The 20,401-nt window shown below is 41.6% G+C and overlaps 1 protein-coding gene across 1 annotated transcript in view; it reads right to left on the reverse strand.

Annotated features, from left to right (window-relative positions):
- Positions 1-20,401, reverse strand: part of ckap2l (cytoskeleton associated protein 2-like) — a 42,881-nt gene that overhangs the window by 13,839 nt on the left and 8,641 nt on the right. The window contains exons 2-5 of the mRNA XM_073060348.1: positions 20,233-20,305; positions 16,518-16,584; positions 13,475-14,829; positions 3,533-3,734 (exon numbers count right to left, since the gene is read on the reverse strand). Coding sequence (XP_072916449.1) covers positions 3,533-3,734; positions 13,475-14,829; positions 16,518-16,584; positions 20,233-20,305 — 1,697 coding nt within the window. The remainder of the gene's footprint in view (positions 1-3,532; positions 3,735-13,474; positions 14,830-16,517; positions 16,585-20,232; positions 20,306-20,401) is intronic.

The raw sequence follows: 20,401 nt of genomic DNA on the forward strand, positions 1-20,401 counted from the left end.
CCATAGAGTCTGCTCTGCCATTCAATCATGGGCTGATCCAATTCTTCCAGTCATCTCCACTCCCCTGCCTTCTCTCCATACCCTTTGATGCCCTGGCTAATCAAGAACCTATCTATCTCTGCCTTAAATACACCCAATGACTTGGCCTCCACAGCCTCTTGCGAAAACAAATTCCACAGATTTACCACCCTCTAAAGTAATTTCTCCGCACCTCTGTTCTAAAAGGACGTCCTTCAATTCTGAAGTCGTGCTCTCTTGTCCTAGATTCCCCTACCATGGGAAATAACTTTGCCATATCTAATCTGTTCAGGCCATTTAATATTCAGAATTTTCCTATGAGAAACCCCCCACCCCCATTCTCCTGAACCCCAGGGAATACAGCCCAAGAGCTGCTAGACATTCCTCATTCAGTAACCTTTTCACTCCTGGAATCATTCTCGTGAACCTTCTCTTAACCCTCTCCAATGTCAGTATATCCTTTCGAAAATAAGGAGCCAAAACTTCACCCAATACTCCAAGTGTGATCTCATAAGTGCCTTATAGAACCTCAACATCACACCCCTGCTCTTATATTCTATACCGCTAGAAATGAATGCCAACAATGCATTCACCTTCTTCACCACCGACCCAATCTGGACGTTAACCTTTATGGTATTCTGCACAAAGACTCCCAAGTCCCTTTGCATCTCTGCATTTTGAATTCTCTCCCCATCTAAGTAATAGTCTGCCTGTTTATTTCTTCCACCAAAGCACATGACCATACACTTTCCAACATTGTATTTCATTTGCCACTTCTTTGCCCATTCCCCTAAACTATCTAAGTCTCTCTGCAGACACCGTTTCTTCAACACTACCCACTCCTCCAGCTACATTTGTATCATCAGCAAATTTAGCCACAAATCCATTAATCCCATTGTCCAAATCATTGACATACATTGTAAAAAGCAGCAGTCCCAACACTAACCCCTATGGAACTCCACTGGTAACCAACAGTCAGCCAGAAGAGGATCCCTTTACTCCTGCTCTGTTTTCTGCCGATCAGCTGATGCTCCATCCATGCTAGTAACTTCCCTGTAATTCCATGGGTTCTTATCTTGTTAAGCAGCCTCATGTGCGGTACCTTGTCAAAGGCCTTCTGAAAATCTAAGTACACCACATCTACTGCATCTCCTTTGTCTACCCTGCTTGTAATTTCCTCAAAAAATTGCAGGAGGTCTGTCAGGCAGGATTTTCCTTTCAGGAAACCATGCTGACTTTGGCCTATCTTGTCATGTGCCTCCAGGTACTCTGTAATCTCATCCCTAACAATTAAATCTAACAACTTTCCAACCACTGATGTCAGGCTAAGAGGTCTATAGTTTCCTTTCTGCTGCCCCCACCCTTTTTAAATAGCGGAGTAACATTTGCAATTTTCTAGTCACCCAGTACAATGCCAGAATCTATGGATTCTTGAAGGATCTTTGTTGATGCCTCCGCAATCTCTCCAGCTACTTCCTTCAGAACCCAAGGGTGCATTGCAACAGGTCCAAGATATTTATCCACCTTCAGACCATTAAGCTTTCTGAGCACCTTCTCAGTCGTAATTTTCACTGCACATACTTCACTTCTCTGACACTCTGGAATGTCCAGGATACTGCACATCTTCCACTGTGAAGCCTGATGCAAATACACATTCAGTTCCTCTGCCATTTCTGCATCTCTCATTACAATATCTTCAGTATCATTTTCTGCTGGGCCTATATCTACCCTCAACTCTTTTGCCCTTTATATATTTAAAAAAGCTTTTAGTACCTTCTTTAATATTAGTCACCAGCTTCCTTCCATAATTCATCTATTCCTTCCTAATGACCTTCTTAGTTTCCTTCTGCAAGCTTTTAAAACGTTCCCAATCCTCTATCTTCCCACTAGTTCTGGCTTCCTTGTATGCCCTTTCTTTTGCTTTTAAGTTTGGCTCTGACTTCACTTGTCAGCCATGGTGGTGCCCTTCTTCCATTCAAAAATTTCTTATTTGGAATAAATCTGTCTTGCATTTTCCTCATTTTTCACAGAAAATCCAGCCATTGCTGCTCTGCCGTCCTTCCTGCTAGTGTCCCTTTCTGGTCAATTTTGGCCAGTTCCTCTCTCATGCCATTGTAATTTCCTTTATTCCACTGAAATACCAACACATTGAATTTAGCATCTCCTTCTCAAATTTCAAAGTGAACTCTTATCATATTGTGATCACTGTTCCCCAAGGGTTCCTTAACCTTAAGCTTTCTTATCACCTCTGGATCATTGCACAACACCCAATCCAGCACAGCCAATCCCCTAGTGGGCTCAACAAAAGCTGTTCTAAAAGGCCACCCCTTAGACATACTGCAAATTCTCTCTCTTGAGGTCCAGTACTGGCCTGGTTTTCCCGATCCACTTTCATGTTAAAATCCCCAACGATTATCATGACATTGCCCTTCTGACATGCCTTTTCTATCTCTTGCTGTAATTTGTAATCTGCATCCCGGCTGTTGTTTGGAGGCCTGTATACAACTATCATTAGGGGTCCTTTTACCCTTGTCATTTCTTAACTCAACCCAGAGACTCTACACTTTTCAATTGATTCTATGTCATCCCTTTCTAATGATTTATTATTTCTTATAGACAGAGCCACACTACCCCCTGTGCCTACTAACCTATCTTTCCGATACACCGTATGTCCTTGGATATTCAGTTCAGCTCCCAATGGCAGCCATCCTTTAGCCAAGTTTCAGAAATGGCCCTAATGTCATACTTGCCACACTGCAGCTGTATTTCAAGATACAGTAATCCATTTTCTTTCTCATGCTGCGTGCATTCAAATATAATACTTTCAGTCCAGTATTTGTTGCTTTCTGTTTTAACTGCACCATGTCTCTATTGCCCTGTAACTCATCCCACTAGCTGTGATTCTGCCTCATCTCCTGCCTGTCCTTTCTATGATCTCAGTTGCGCGCTATCTTTGATTTATTTCTGTTTTCCCCTTCCTCAGCCCTATCAGTCCAGTTCCCATCCCCTTGCCAAATTAGTTTAAACCCTCCCAACAGCTCTATTAAACCTGCCTGCTATGATATTGGACCCCTTTGGGTCCCTATAAAGTGTAACCTGTCCTTTTTGTACAGGTCACATCTCCCCATATAGGCCCCAGTGATCCAGGAATCTGAAGCCCTGCCTGCTAAGCATTAATACTAATGTCATTCTAGGTAAACCACAGGAAATGTATTTTAAAGTGAGGGAGGAATGTTTAAAGAAAATGTGTTGGACTTGTTTTGTTTGTATTTATTTACACATAGAGATTGGTAGGTGTTTGGAACTGGCTGCCAGGGTGGGGATCATTGGAAGCAGATACAATCACAGCATTAAAAGTCTGTAAGATAGATAGTGTTAGGGAATGAAGAGATGTGGACCACATACAGATAGAAGAGAATTAGCCTAATTTGGCATTGTGTTCAGTGCAGACATTGTAGAATGTAAAGCCTGTTCCTGCGCTTTACAATCTTGTGTTCTAAAAAATCTTCCATACCCTTTCGAGTAACTTCATGCAATCATCCAACATGTCCTGTACCCCATCTGCCAGGTCTTTCTGTTCTTCTCTTTCCATTACTTCCAAGAAAGAATGCTCCAAATTCTTCTTAACAGACTTTATTACTTTCTTAAAAGGAGTTGGCATGGGAGGGCGTTTGTAGGTCTTCCCTTTGGAAGTCAACCACTCTTCAAGCTGCTTCCTGAAGCAAAACACAGGCAAAGGTCAAAGGAACGACGATGAAATGATGAAAAGAACCACAACAGCATTGTAATGGCACAAAAAAACATGTGGAGTGCAAAGCAATGCAGTCAGTCCCATAAAAATTCAATATAACCACCAAACATTTACAGGTGTCCCCTGCTTTACAAATGTTTGCTTTACACTTCGCTTTTACAAAAGACCTATATTAGTAACCTGTTTTTGCATTACAAAGCGGATGTTTGCTTTTACGAAAATTTTTCTCATGTAAATTAATGGTTCTTCGCTTTATGCCATTTCGGCTTAAGAAAGGTTTCATAGGAACGCTCTACCTTTGTGGGGGGGGGGGGGGGAAGAATAATATTCTTTATTTTGAGGTAGAGCACGGTAACAATTTCATCCATTTGACCAATTAACCCATACTTTTAAACGTGAGGGGAAAACAGAGCACCCGGAGGAAACCCATGTGGTCACGGGAAGATTGTACAAACTAGTTACAGACAGTGGCAGAATCGAACCTGGGTCACTGGTGCTGTAATAACATTAGGGTGGCCACCGAGAGATTCAGCTTTTGTGGTGGATGGAACAAAAGTGCTTGGCAAAGCAATCTTCCAATCTGTCAGCTCTCACAGGAAGCCACATTAAGAGCACCAGATACAGTGCCCCCAGCAGGCTCACAGGTGAAGTGTTACCTCACCTGGAATTAAGATGTAGTGGATGCTGTTCCTGTATATTCGGTCATCTATTAGGTTTATTTTACTGGGATGTTAAGCAGAATGTTAGTTATGCTTAAGGATGAATAAATTCTAGGGCTTCCAGTCAGGTACAGGTATCAATTGTAACCAACATTTCAATGACCAACTCTGCCATCTTCATCATGTCGATGCCTGGGCATGTCTAATCTGGTAGAATTTATACTCCCCAGTCAATTTCTCCTGATTGGTTTGTCCTCATCCAATCAATTTCCACTGCTCCACCTTGTTTACAATCAAATTCCAGTTCTTACTTAGAGCGATATCTTTGTCTTTGTTAAAATTCTTTTCCTTAGTCTGCTGGAGAGGTTAAAAATATCAGCGACAACTGCAGCCAGTCGATCAGTACAGTCTTTAGTACCAGGCCAGGTACTCCATCTGGACTGGATGCTTTCCGTGGGTTCACCTTCTGAAGTTTGCTCTGAAGTCGGCCTCAGATACTGAAATCACAGGTCATCAGGGGCTATGGGAGTTCGTGAAGGTGCCTCCTTGTTTTGATGGTCAAAGTGAGCATAGAAGGCATTGAGCACATCTGAGAAGGAAGTTTTGCTGTCACTTTTTTTTTAATTGAGTTTACAAATGATTACAGAAAGAAAAATTATCAACCCTTCCCCCTCCCCCCTAACATATCCCTATAGAAGGAAAGAAAAAGAAAGAGAAGAAGAAAGAAAGAAAGAATGCCTGGATATCGGAAGATCCCCACATGCTCCACGGAGTTCATAATAACTTTAGTATATATATTTATTTCTTTCCCCAAATAACCAATTATTTTATCTTCAGAGCACCTACATATTTAATCCTGTCTTTTATAAATAAGGGCGCCAAATTTTCAGAAATGTTTCATATTTATCTCTTAATTTATAAGTAATTTTTTCAAGTGGAATACAGCTGGAAATTTCGTTCTTCCAACGATCTATACTTAAGTATGAATCCGATTTCCAAGTAACTGCAATAGCCTTTTTGGCTACTGCCAATGCAATTTTTATGAATTCTTTCTGATATTTATTCAATTTGGGTTTCGGTTTTATCCCTTCAATATCACCTAATAAAAATAATGTTGGGTTATGTGGAAGTTGTGTTCCAATTATTTGTTCCAGTAAAACTCTTAAATTTGTCCAAAAAGGTTGAATTTTAGAACAAGACCAAGTAGAATGTAAAAAAGTACCAATTTCTTGATTACATTGGAAACATTGATCAGATAAATTTGGGTTTAATTTATTTATTTTTTTGTGGTGTAATATATAATTGATGTAAAAAATTATATTGCACTAACCTTAACCAGACATTTGTTGTATTTGTCATACTATCAAGACATAGTCTTGACCAACTTGTTTCTTAAATTTTAATATTCAAGTCAGTTTCCCATTTTTGTCTTGACTTATGGATTCCTTGTTTAATTGCCTGTTTTTGAATCAAACTATACATACAAGAAATAATTTTTTTAATTTTTCCTTTTTGAATTAAAATTTCTATTTCATTAGATTTCGGCAATAACATTGTTTGACCCAATTTTTCTCTTAAATAAGCCCTTAATTGGAAATAACAAAAAAGAGTAAATTATCTTCTAGATTGGAAGAATATGGGAAAATATCAGGTTACAAAATAAATTGGGATAAGAGTGAAATTCTACCTCTTACTAAAGGAGATTATAGTCAATGTCGATTAATAACTGAATTTAGATGGCCGATAAATGGTATAAAATATTTAGGTATAAGAGTTGATAATGATATAAAGAACTTATATAAATTAAATTATTTACCATTATTGAAAAAAATTAAAGAAGATCTTGATAAATGGATGATATTACCAGTAACATTAGTAGGTACAGTAAATGCCGTAAAAATGAATATATTCCCTAGATTACAATACTTATTCCAATCACTACCAATACAACTACCCCAGAAGTTTTTTTCAAGAGTTAAATAAATATGTTGAAATCCATCTTAAACAAACAGGCTCCCCCATGGGAATATTGGTCCTTCCTCCTTGAAGCCATTCATCAGCACAAAGCACCTTGTGCAACAGGGATGGCATCCTCACTCATCTTCCCTCCTATCTTCTCCCAGTTCCTGCCAAAAAGACATCGCCCCCACCACCAGTGTCCATCACAATGACCTCTCTGCTTAGCATTCTCTAGAACCATCTCCCATTTCCACCATCCTGATTGGCTGACACAATATTCCCAAGTTGAACAACAAAGTCCCTTATCTTAGCTCAAACCCAAACAGGTTGAAAGCAGAACAGAACTGCTAAAATGAAATACCTACAGCAGAGCAGTAAAAACTTTAACCAGGACGTTACACTCTCTCCCTAACCAAAAAGTCATATGCTCATGACTTTGAAGCTTATCAACTCATCACTAATAACAGTTTTCAAAGGAATTTCATGATGTCAGGATCTCCAAACCATTTGTAAATGGTAGTGACATAGTTCATATCTCACTAAAGGGATAGATGCTACACTCTGTTCCCCTGGTGTGTCATCAGCCAGCCTATCTGGGGGTGTCTTAACTCTTTGAGACTTCCTTATTCCATCTTCAGCTCCTCCAGCTTCAACCACCGCTTGGGACCCTCCCTGTCTACTAGAGGGTGCCTCTCCCTACTTAACGCTCGTGTCCTCTGGCGGCTCAGGTCCGCTTTCTCCATGAACAAATTTAACTACCATTAGTTTAAGCTGGTGTTGCCTAACTACTTCAAACTCCGCTGGTGCTACAGGTGAGTCCTCTCTCGGAAAGGGGTACCCTCGGTCGCTCCAATAGTGTGGCAAGTACTCCTGGCTCCATTCATAGAAACATAGAAAACCTACAGCAGAATATAGGCCCTTTGGCACACAATGCTGTGCCAAACATGTACTTACTTTAGAAACTACCTCTGGTTATCCATAGTCCTCTATTTTTCTAAGCTCTGTGTACCTACCCAGGAGCCTCTTAAAAGACCCTATTGTATCTGCCTCCACCACCATCACCAGCAGCCCATTCCACACACTCACCACTCTCTGCGTAAAAAACGTACCCTTGACATCTCCTCTGTACCTACCTCCAAGTATCTTAAAACTGTATCCTCTCGTGTTTGCCATTTCAGCCTTTGACTATCCACACGATCAATGTCTCTCATCAGCTTATACACCTCTATCAGGTCACCTCTTATCCTACGTCACTCCAAGGAGAAAAGGCCAAGTTTACTCAACCTATTCTCATAAGGCATGCTCCCCAATCCAGGCAACATCCTTGTAACTCTTCTCTGCACCCTTTCTATAGTTTCCACACCGTTCCTGTAGTGAGGTAACCAGAACTGAGCACAGTACTCCAAGTGGGATCTGACCAGGGTCCTACATAGCTGTAACATTACCTCTTGGCTCTTGAACTCAATCCCACGGTTGATGAAGGCCAATACGCCGCATGCCTTCTTAACCACAGAGCAACCTGTGCAGCAGCTTTGAGTGTCCTATGGACTCTGACCCCAAGATCCCTCTGATCCTCCACACTGCTTACCATTAATACTATATTCTGCCATCATATTTGACCAATCAAAATGAACCACCCCACACTTATCTGGGTTGAACTCTATCTGCCACTTCTCAGCCCAGTTTTGCATCCTATCAATGTCCCACTGTAACCTCTGAGAGCCTTCCACACTATCCACAACATCCCCAACCTTTGTGTCATCAGCAAATTTACTAACCCATCCCTCCATTTCCTTATTCAGGTCATTTATAAAAACCAAAAGAGAAGGGGTCCCAGAGCAGATCCCTGAGGCACACCACTGGTCACCAAACTCTATGCAGAAAATGGCCTGTCTACAACCACTCTTTGTCTTCTGTGGACAAGCCAGTTCTGGATCCACAATGCAATGTCCCCTTGGATCCCATGCTTCCATACTTATCAATAAGGCATGGGGTACCTTATCAAATGCCTTGCTGAAATCCATATATTACTACATCCACTGCTCTACCTTCATCAATGTGTTTAGTCGCATCATCAAAAAATTTAATCAGGCTCGTAAGGCACGACCCTCCTTTGCCAAAGCCAAACTAACTATTCCTAATCATATTGTGCCTCACCAAACGTTCATAAATGCTGCCTCTCAGAATCCTCTCCATCAGCTTACCAACCACTGAAGTAAGATTCAGAGGTCTGTAATTTTCTGGGTTATCTCTACTCCCTTTCTTGAATAAGAGAACAACATCTGCAACTCCCCAATCCTCTGGAACCTCTCCCATCCCAGTGATGATGCAAAGATCATTGTCAGAAGCTCAGCAATCTCCTCCCTCGCTTCCCACAGTAGCCTGGAGTACATCACTGTCTGGTCCTGGTGACTTATCCAACTTGATGCTTCCTAAAAGCTCCAGCACATCCTCTTTCTTAACGTCTATATGCTCAAGCTTTTCAGTCAGCTGTAAGCCATCCCTACAATCACCAAGGCCTTTTTCCATAGTAAATACTGAAGGAAAGTATTCATTAAGTACCTCCGCTACTTCCTCCGGTTCCATACACACTTTTCCACTGTCACAGTTGATAGTCCTATTCTCTCACGTCTTATCCTCTTGCTCTTCACATACTTGTAGAATGCCTCAGTTTTCCTTAATCCTGTTCACCAAGGCCTTCTCATGGTCCCTTCTGGCTCTCCTAATTTCATTCTTAAGCTCCTTCCTGCTAGCCTTATAATTTTTTAGATCACTATCATTACCTAGTTATTTGAACCTTTCATAAGCTATTCTTTTCTTCTTGACTAGATTTTCATCTGCCTTTATACACTATGGTTCCTGTACCCTACCATCCTTTCCCTTTCACATTGGAACGTACCTGTGCAGAACTTCATGCAAATATCCCCTGAACATTTGCCACATTTCTGCCGTACATTTCTCTGAGAACATCCTTATGCTTCCAAGTTCTTGCCTGATAGCTTCATATTTCCCCTTACTCTAATTAAACACTTTCTGAATGTCTGTTCCTATCCCTCTCCAATGCTATGGTAAAACAGATAGTGATCCTATTTCAATCTCCAAAATGCCCTCCCACTGAGAGACCTGACTTCTGACCAGGTTCATTTCCCAACACCAGATCAAGTACGGCCTCTCCTCTTGTGGGCTTATCTAAATACTGTGTCAGGAAACCTTCCTGAACACACCTAACAAACTCTACTGCATCTAAACCCCTTGGTCTAGGGAGATACTAATCAATATCGGGGAAATTAAAATCCCCCATCATGATAACCCTATTATTACTGCACCATTCCAGAATTTGTCTCCCTATCTGCTCCTCGATGTCCCTGTTACCATTGGGTGGTCTATAAAAAACACCCAGCAGACTTATTGACGCCTTCCTGTTTCTAACTTCCACCCACACAGACTCAGTAGACAATGCCTCCATGACTTCCTTCTTTTCTGCAGCTGTGACACTATCTCTGATCAGCAGGGTTTTGCCTCCCTCCCTGTCCTTTCTGAAACATCTAAAGCCTGGCACTCTAAGTAGCCAATCCTGCCCCTGAGCCATCCAAGTCTCTGTCATGGCCACATCATCATAGCTCCATAGCTCTATGCTCATCTGCTTTGTTCATGATACTCCTAGCATTAAAATAGACACATCTCAAACCATCAGTCTGAGCGCATCCCTTCTCTATCACCTACCTATCCTCCCTCTCACACTGCCTACAAGCTTTCTCTATTTGTGAGCCAACAGCTCCTTCCTCTATCTCTTCAGTTTAGTTCCCACCCTCCAATAATTCTAGTTTAAACTCTCCCCAGTAGCCTTAGTAAACCTCCCTGCCAGGATATTGGTCCCCCTTGGATTCATGTGCAACCCATCCATTTTGTACAGGTCACGCCTGTCCCAAAAAACGTCCCAATGATCCAGAAATCTGAATCCCTGCCCCAATCCTTCAGCCATGCATTTATCCTCCACCTCATTCCATTCCTATACTCACTGTTGCATGATACAGGCAGTAATCCCAAGATTCCTTGGACATTCTGCCAAATTTGTGAATTCCTGTCATTCTATCTACTCCTCCAGGATGTAACATGACAGGTTTAAACTAGGTGTACCACAGTTACTCATTTTTGCTCATCTTCCCACTAAGGAGGCTCCTTCTCAAAAGCAGCTCTGAACACAGGGTGAATGGACAAGGTTTTCAAAAAGTTCTCTCCATTTCTCTCCTTGCACGTTCCTAAGAGCCTTCTTACAATGGCAGTATTTGTTCCCACAAGAATGGAAGCTTTACAACCGGTTCTGGGCAGACCAACACTGGTGCATCAATAGTCTCAGTTACTCCAACATCTGCTTCCGAAAACTCCAACTTCAACGACGTAACCATCGTAAGAGTATCCATCAGTACTAAGCCCCTTAATCTCAAGGGCACTGAGTGGCGTCAATGGCAAATCTGTCAAATACCGGTTGTAAAAGGATCTATAAGCAAAGGAGCTTGAGAACCTGTGTCAAGTATGGCTCTATCATAAACACCTTCAATCCGCATGGATACAGCAGAGCTTGGTCCCAGTAAACCTTCAGGAATAGTTATTTGTACTTTAGTATTTCCCTTTGTACACTGATAGGAACGCAGCCTCTCTGAAACACCTGCCTGTTCCTTCACTGAGTCCCTCCTTAACATTTCAATGCTCCCCCACCCCCCCACCCCGCTTATATCATTCCAATGCCATGTCCGAAGATTCTGTGGCATGGAATGTTGAGTTATCAATCCTGCCCTCCTTTCTTCCCAGATGTTGCACACTCATCTCTTCCACTCGGCACTATGTACCTATCATCTTAAATCTCTCCTCAGTCAATTAATTACCTCGGAATCTTTTCTCACCTCTCCACTCTCAGTTTAAGTAGGGAAGTTACTGCAGAAAACTTCTGAAGGACAAATTAATGCACACATAGAAAAGAAGGAATTAATCCAACACAGTCATCATGAATTTGTAATGGAGAGATCTTATCTGACCAATTCTGTAATTTTTGAATAGGTAATAAGGACCCACCAGCAAGGTCATGCTCTCTTCTTCCTACTGCCATCAAGGTGGTGGTAAAGGAACCTCAGACCTTCATCACCAGCCTCTGGAACAGTTATTGCCCCTCAGCCATCAGGCTCTTGAGCCAAAGGGGATAACTTCACTTGCCCCATCACTGAAATTTACCACAACCGATAGACTCACTTTCAAGGACTCTTCATCTCATGTTCTTGATATTTATTGTGTATTTATTTATTTATTATTATATATTTCATTGATTCTATTATGTATGGCCATTATCCTATTATGGATTTATTGAGTATGCCCACAAGAAAATGAACTTCAGGGTTGTATCTGGTGACATACATGTACAGTCAGCCCTCCTTGTATGCAGGTTCCGCAATCACAGATTCAACCAACCATGGATTGGGAAACCCGGAAGTTCTCTCTCCAGCACTCATTATTTGAGCATATACAGACTATTTTTTTTGTCATTATCCCCTAAACAATACAGTATAACAACTATTTACATAGCATTTACATTGTATTAGATATTATAAGTAATCTAGAAATGACTTAAAAGTACAGGCAGTCCCCAGGTTACGAATAAGATCCATTCATGAGTCCGCCTTTAAGCTGGATTTGAAGTTGGAACAGGTACATCCGGTATTATTTAGCGCCAGTTAGTCAAATGTTTGTCTTAGTACATAATATATATTTTACCTTTCTATGCATATAAAACACTTAAGAAACGTATATATTTCAATAATTAAACCACTGCGTTGCTTAGTAATAATTGTAGCTTTCATTGGGGCAGGGCCTTTCACATGCTCCGTTAAAATTGTTCTGATTGTTGACCGACTGTAGCCTAACGTTTTTCCAATGACCGATGGCATTTCACCTCTTTCAGATTGCTTTAATACTTCCATTTTATTTTCCAATTGTGATCGTGATTATTTCAGTGAACAGAAACACTGCGGATTCAGAGCTCCAACGGGTCCTAAAGTCCACCGCACTGAGACAGGTTAAATAAGGGACTTGAGCATCTGCATTTTTTGGTATCTGCGGGGGGTCCCAGAACCAATCTCCCGTGGATAAGGAGAACCTTTGATAATAAATTTACTTTGAACTATTGATAAGGGCAATGGAACTGATGTAGTCTACGTCAACCAGCAGGAAATTGAAAAGGTTCTATAATGGCAGAACAGTACAGGATCTGATGCAGGGTTCAACCCAGATAACCCATTTCTTTCCTCCTACAGTAGGTGCGTGACTCACTGAGTTTTTCCAGCCCACTGAATATTGCTTTAAGGATGATAGACTTGCAAGACACGTTCCTCCAGGTTAAAGGATATTTTAGTGGACAAACCTATTCCAGCTTTCAGAGGGCAAGGTGCCTCTGAACCCCACTGCATGACTGTGAAATAAATTCAGTTAGCAAAAGAACTAATTCTCGTGATAAGTACACATAGTGGCTACTTATGAGGTAACTCCTGTACTTAATAAAGTGGCCACTGAATGTTCGTGGTCTGCCGCTGTAGCGCATCCACTTCAAGGTTCGACATGCTGTGCATTCAGAGATGCTCTTCTGCACACCATTGTTGTAATGCTTGACTATTTGAGTTACCGTCACCTTCCTGTCAGCTTGAACCAGTCTGGCCACTCTTCTCTAACCTCTCTCATTAACAAAGTATTTTTCCCCACAGAAATGCTGCTCACTAGATGTTGTTTTGTCTCTGTGAGCTCTAGAGCCTGATGTGTGCAAAAATCCCAGTTTCCAAGGTACTCAAACCACCCTGTCTGGCACCAACAATCATTCCACAGTCAAAGTCACTTAGATCATGTCTTCTCCATTCTGATGTTTGTTCTGAACAACAAATACACCTCTTGACCACGTCTGCATGCTTTGATGCATTGAGTTGCTATTACGCTTGGCCAATTAGATATTTGCGTTAACAAGGTGTCCATGTGTAGATTTTGAAAAAAAAAACCCTCAAGAACAAAACAAGTTAAAAAGGAGTCAGCTTCAAATAGAAATTTTGTTTACCTTCTTTCATCTTTTCCTCTCAGTGTCCTGATAGAGCTTTTGACATCTTGCCGCTTAACTGTGCTCATTACTGTTTTTGTAGATCCACTTACGCTCTGTAATGCTCCTTTACTTTTTATATTTCTTGTAGGAGACTCCAAAGTCAAATGCAACTTTTGAGCAGATCTTGCAAAAGGTTTCCATATTGTCACTGGCCTACTGGTAGCAGAATTAGATCCATTCTGTATGCTTGCACTGTTCGAAGATTTCCCTGCTTTGACACTTGCAAACTCTTGTTCTCTCTTGCTTAATTTCCCACAGATCTTTTCCATCTTCTCTTTTGGAATTGTCACCGTACCTGTAGATTTAGCTGCTGCTGAGGTTGTCTTAACCACTCTGGGAGCTCCTACAGGCTTGGGCGCACCCACGGGCCTGGCTGCTCCGGGGGCGGCCCTGGGCTCACCCACGGGCCTGGCTGCTCCGGGGGCGGCCCTGGGCGCACCCACGGGCCTGGCTGTTCTGGGGGCGGCCCTGGGCGCACCCACGGGCCTGGCTGCTCCGGGGGCGGCCCTGGGCGCACCCACGGGCCTGGCTGCTCCGGGGGCGGCCCTGGGCGCACCCACGGGCCTGGCTGTTCTGGGGGCGGCCCTGGGCGCACCCACGGGCCTGGCTGCTCCGGGGGCGGCCCTGGGCGCACCCACGGGCCTGGCTGCTCCGGGGGCGGCCCTGGGCGCACCCACGGGCCTGGCTGCTCCGGGGGCGGCCCTGGGCGCACCCACGGGCCTGGCTGTTCCGGGGGCGGCCCTGGGCGCACCCACGGGCCTGGCTGCTCCGGGGGCGGCCCTGGGCGCACCCACGGGCCTGGCTGTTCCGGGGGCGGCCCTGGGCGCACCCACGGGCCTGGCTGTTCCGGGGGCAGCCCTGGCTATATTGTCAGTACCAATTGCCCATGATTGATTGTCTGAAGCAGTATTCTTTAATTTGCTGTCTTGAATATTATTTGACCGTAAAGTAAACTGCTTAATTAAAGCACTGTTTGTAGACTGTCCCACAATTTGAGCTGTACCAACTGTGAGTTTATTTTCCTTTTCTTGATCTCTTGAATTATAATTGAATTCACCAGATGCTGAAGCTTCTGGATGCAAATCCCCCACACATTGTCTGGATTGGGCCATTGGATCGGTGATAGATTCCTTTTCTGTATTTGAATCCACAGGGAGTAGAACAGCCTTAACTTGTTTAGTGAGTGTGGTTTTTGAATCACTCTGAACTTGATTCCTAGAAACTACTGATTTGAAATGATTCATGCATGTTGGGTTCTTCACACTGTTTAGTTTGGATGGCTTTGTGCGAGCATCACGCTTCTGATTTTCTCCCTGAAACAGCAGACAAAGTTCATGCAACATTAGTCAAAGCAATGATTAAACCAAGTTTTATTTTTAGAATCCTTTCATTTCACAAATGTTTCTCTGATGACTTGGAAAATTTTAAATGTTTTACCCTCCTAACCTATTAACCTCTCCCCTTATCCATTCACTATGAAAATTGTACTTGAGCATATCACTTTCTCATTTGTCATTTATTCGACCAGATATTTCACAACTTCTGCATTTTTTTTTTAAACCTTCCAAACTCATTTCAGAATCACTTAAATTTAAGTCATCTTCAATCTCCTACAATTTAGGTCTCCACTTCCTGGCTTTTCTAGCTCCAAACTAAACTTCTGCAAACTCCACAGTATGCTCACATGTACCACTGTAAACCAGCACACTAACTAATGCTGTACTGATTAAAATACAGAGCTTTTACAAAACTAGATAGATAGATAGATACTTTATTCATCCCCATGGGGAAATTCAACTTTTTTCCAATGTCCCATACACTTGTTGTAGCAAAACTAATAACATACAATACTTAACTCAGTAAAAAAATATGATATGCATCTAAATCACCATCTCAAAAAGCATTAATAATAGCTTTTAAAAAGTTCTTAAGTCCTGGCGGTAGAATTGTAAAGCCTAATGGCATTGGGGATTATTGACCTCTTCATCCTGTCTGAGGAGCATTGCATCGATAGTAACCTGTCACTGAAACTGCTTCTCTGTCTCTGGATGGTGCTATGTAGAGGATGTTCAGAGTTATCCATAATATTCATGCTTCATATCAAATTCTCACCCCAAAACCACCTTTGAAAGACTTAATTGCTGATTCCCATCTTCCCTCCCTCGGAAACCAATAAATCCTGTTGTTATTCTTTATAAGGAAATGTTCAATTACCAATTGCTTCCCAGCTTATTTAGTTTTTCCTCACATCTCTTTTTAAACAAAAATTAAAAACAATTTAAGGAACAGAGAAGAGATTACCAACTACTAAATCAGCGTTTTAAGATATTAAATTTTGCCCCGTGGGTTTTGAACACAATAGTTCCCAATTCTCATTCTATACAGAACTTGAGAAAATGAAAAGATAATTTAAGACATATTCAATGATCCCTCCTACAAATGCCAAATTAATAAGCCTCATCTACTACAACCTGGAATAGCTTAATGAAAAGAAAATACACACCAAGATACTGCTTTGACATATCAATTTGAGTGAGGCACAGACACTCTGATGAAAGATTTTTAACTCAAAACAGCAACTACATCCACAACAATTGATGTTAACCCAAGTATTTCTAGCATTTCCCCATATGCCCTCTTCTTATTGTTACTGTTAGAAAGGAGATACAGAAGCCTGAAGGCACACACTCAGCAATTCAGGAACAGCTTCTTCCCCTCTTCCATCTGATTTCTAAATGGACATTGAACCCATGAACACTACCTCACTTTTGAAAATTACTTTTGTTTTTGCAATATTTTTGATTTAACTATGTAACACACACTTGTGGAATTGGCAAGAAATTGTCATTATCAATAGGTAAACCGGTAAAACAAGTTCTAGATTAAGCCTAATCAAGTTCATCCAAACCAGAAACAGTGTTGTACTACAAACTTAATGCCCTTCAGTAAAAATTAGCCATACTTAGTTACTTAGTCTGAAATGGATCAGTTTCTGACTTACCAAGGCAGCTTTGAATGCAGCAGTTTGTCGCTGTAGCTTCCGATTAGTTTTGTCCCCCAAATAGTATCTGAAAAGAAATATTTTAATATGAAAACAATATACACCGTCATCAAAGCAGAATACTGACCCCAAAGAATCAATTGCAGAAAAAAAGTGGGGGTTAGGCAGAGAAGAGTGAAAAGTGTGGACTTAAAAAGCACATTGCAATATCTGCCAATTTAATAGCTAAGATCCTAGTTACTCATATTTTCAGCTTTTACATTTTTTTCTTAAACCCTGGTTCTCCATGTGCCATGTTTGTTTCCTCCTTTACCCTCACCTTCAAGTTTTCAGTAATTATATTGATAATCTTCTGAATATTTGAGTATATTAATGCTAATATATGTGTGCTGTAATTTTTGGAGCATAAAAAATGCACTTCCATTTATCAAACACTTTGTCTGAAGAAATTTTTAAAAAGCAGTAATGAAATCTGGTTGAATAGACAGAACCTAAGCAGCAGGTTAGGGCAGTGGTTGTCACTGGAACAAGGCAGCATAAAAGTTTGGTACATACTATATGGGTCAATATACCTGCTTTTGTGTTGTGTTCTTGTGGTGAACTACATATACCTGTCTGGACACGCCCCCCCCCCCCCCCCCCCCCCGCTGACTGCTCCTGTGGCTCCTCCCACAGACCCCTGTATAAAGGCGATTGGAGGCACTGCTCCTCCCTCAGTCTCCAGGATGTTGTGTGATGGTCTCTTGCTGCTGATAGTGCTTTCTCTTCCAGCAAATAAAAGCCCATCTCTTGCCTCACGTCTCCTAGAGTTATTGATGGTGCATCAGTTCTATAACTCTAAATCTGCTTGCTTGTTAGACCACAGTCTGTGCAGACTGGTGATAACATATCTTCATCACTGACGATCAACACTCGTGCACCTCAGGGGTGTGCTTAGCCCACTGCTCTACTCTTTGTATACACATGGCTGTGTGGCTAGGTATAGCTAAAATACCATCTACAAATTTGCTGACGATACAACCATTGTTGGTAGAGTCGCAGGTGGTGACGAAAGGGTGTACAGGACTGAGATATGCCAACTTGTGGAATGGTGCCTCAGCAACAACCTGGCACTCAGCATCCATTTGGGAATCAGATGGCAGAGGGCAAGACAAAAGAGCCGATTGTGGACTTCAGGAAGAGTAAGACGAAGGAACACATACCAATCCACATAGAGGGATCAGAAATGGTGAGAGTGAACAACTTCAAGTTCCACAGTGCACAAGACTGAAAGAAGCTGCAGAAGGTTGTAAATCAAGTCAGCTCCATCTTGGGTACTAGCCTACAAAGTACCCAGGACATCTTTAGGAAGTGGTGTCTCAGAAAGGGAGCGTCCATTATTAAGAATCTCCAGCACCCAGTGCATGCCCTTTTCTCACTGTTACTATCAGGTAGGAGGTACAGAAGCCTGAAGGCACACGCTCAGCGATTCAGGAACAGCTTCTTGCCCTCTGCCATCCAATTCCTAAATGCACATTGAAACTTTGGACACTACCTCACTGTCTGTGAAGTCACCTCCAGAAATTGGTTAAAACTAAACAAACAGTCCATTTTTCTATTTTGTGATTGCTGTTTCAATCCTTTGACTCCTTGCAGGATAAGGAAACTAACACCAATATCCCTCTCATGCCAGCATCTCAAACACTGAGGTCCTAATTACATTTCGTTTGTTTTGTTTGGACAGAACATATTGTTCACATGCCTGATTTCTGACCTGATAAACAAATAAAAGGTCCAAGATAGAAATATTCCAAATAAAAACAAGAAAAAAGCATTGAAAGGTTATTGACTTGAAACGTTAACTGATTAACCTCCCACAGATGCGATCTGACCTTGTGAGCATCTCTAACGATTTCTGAGCATCTGCAATTTTTTCTTTTCATTCTTTGATGCATCAAAAGAGTAGATGATGAGACATTCCTTTACACAAAGTCCTGTGGAAGTAGTGTTGTGTGATAGGATATTTAGTCAGTTGTACTGGCTCTATCCATCAAATACTTCTCAGAAATGCATGACTGAACCCAATAATTGTATCAAGTGTTTATTATTCCATTGGATAATTAAACCTTTGTACTCTCTCTAAACCAGCAAGTTCTCATGTAGGTTCTGAACTGCATATTCAGCTCCAAACATGTACAGGTTACTAGGTTAATTGGTCATATGTAAATAATTAGGCAGCAGGGGCTCGTAGGGCCATAAGGGCCTGTTACTATGCTGCATCTCTAAATATTCAGTTCGATGCCAAATCCCTCAGACATGATTCTTTGCACACACTTAATCAGACTGCCCGTTTCCGCACCCTCCTTTAGACCAATCAGCCTGACGTTGTTGCGTCTGCTCCTGTTCTCAAGCTCCTTGACACAGTTCCACAGCAGGTCCAAGCATTTATTTATTCTGCTCGCTGGCACTAACTTCAGTTGCACAGTGGTGTCCTCCACACTGGAGAGGCGACCCTCAGCTTCCGTCAGCCTCTCTTGAATGGCATTGACGGAGTTCTTCAACTCCATTGTCGTTTCTTTAATTGTAGATACATCGGTAGCCACCCCGAGCAGAATGGAACTTATACGACGAACCTCAGCCAGTAAATTCTCCATGTTGGAGCCTTGGTCCGTCAGTGTCGTTAGCATGCCTTGACCTTCGGATTGCGGGCCGTCTTGTAGCCACGTGGCTCGCTGTAGCGCTCTTCAAAGGTCTTGGCATTGTACCAAATTATCTCGCAAAGTTGTTATTTTTTAGTGAAAAAACAGTTTTTAACTGTAGAACAGCTGTATCTGAATAAGGTGGGATAAATATGCTCTAATTGATAGAATTTTATGGTGGGTTGTCGGAGCTCCACTAACATGCAGCCATCTTGCCTGGCATCCACGTGACGTCCCCCCTCTAGGCCCCTTCTAACCAGGTCACAGGCTGTTCCTTCCGCAAACCTGCTATTTTACATAATAAACAGCTTCTTATCTGAGAATGGTCTCAAGTTTAGCAGATCATTAACAGAGAGAAGAGAGAAAAGTGTGGACTAAAAACACACCTGAAAATCTGCACTTTGAAATATCTGCTAATTTAATAGCTATGTTCCAATGAAATTAATATGTAAAAGTTTTGAACACCATACTTCCTACCATTAAATTTAATGGCTGAAACGAAAACAATCACACCTAATATATGTATCAATGCTAGTTACTTCCATATCCTTCAGCTCTAAAAGATGATAGCCCATGGAATTTGTGCTAACTTCAGCAAGAAATAAATTCAACAGCAATTGATTTTAGTTATTTGTAAATTATGCAAAATTAATCTTATAATAAAGTTGTTTAAAATTGGCACATCATTAAAGGAGACTCACCAAGTGTTCATGTCAGATAATGGTGGGGATATGAAGACAATTTACTAGGTTGAGTGAAAGCTAGAAGAGCAGGAAGACCTGGGTTGAGTTGAAATTAGTCATTCAACCAAATCACTTTAGAACAGAAATAATATAAAATTAACCTTTGAGAAAAATTATTATCAAATACATAGCTTATGCCAGAAACAGGAGTATGTAGTTTTCAAAAAGAAAAAAAACATCCAACAATACTACAGGGGTAAAAGGGACAAATCTCTCAGATAATTGCCACACTCATGCAATGTAACACATTTGCATTTATGACTAGAATGTTTTCCTGAACTAATGCAGACAAACCTGTCATTAGGACCTGGAATCTTCAGTTTCCCCTTTCTCTGAAGATAGGCTTCAAGTTGTTGCCTTCGGCATTCTGTTTCAGAAGGGGAAAGAGTTGTTACAGGTTAAACTTGTAATCATCATTTAATTAAATCTAAAAATGCACTGAAATCACAGAACTTTCACAGGA

The sequence above is a fragment of the Hemitrygon akajei genome, chromosome 1 (assembly GCF_048418815.1).
Source record: "Hemitrygon akajei chromosome 1, sHemAka1.3, whole genome shotgun sequence".
Lineage (NCBI taxonomy): Eukaryota > Metazoa > Chordata > Chondrichthyes > Myliobatiformes > Dasyatidae > Hemitrygon > Hemitrygon akajei.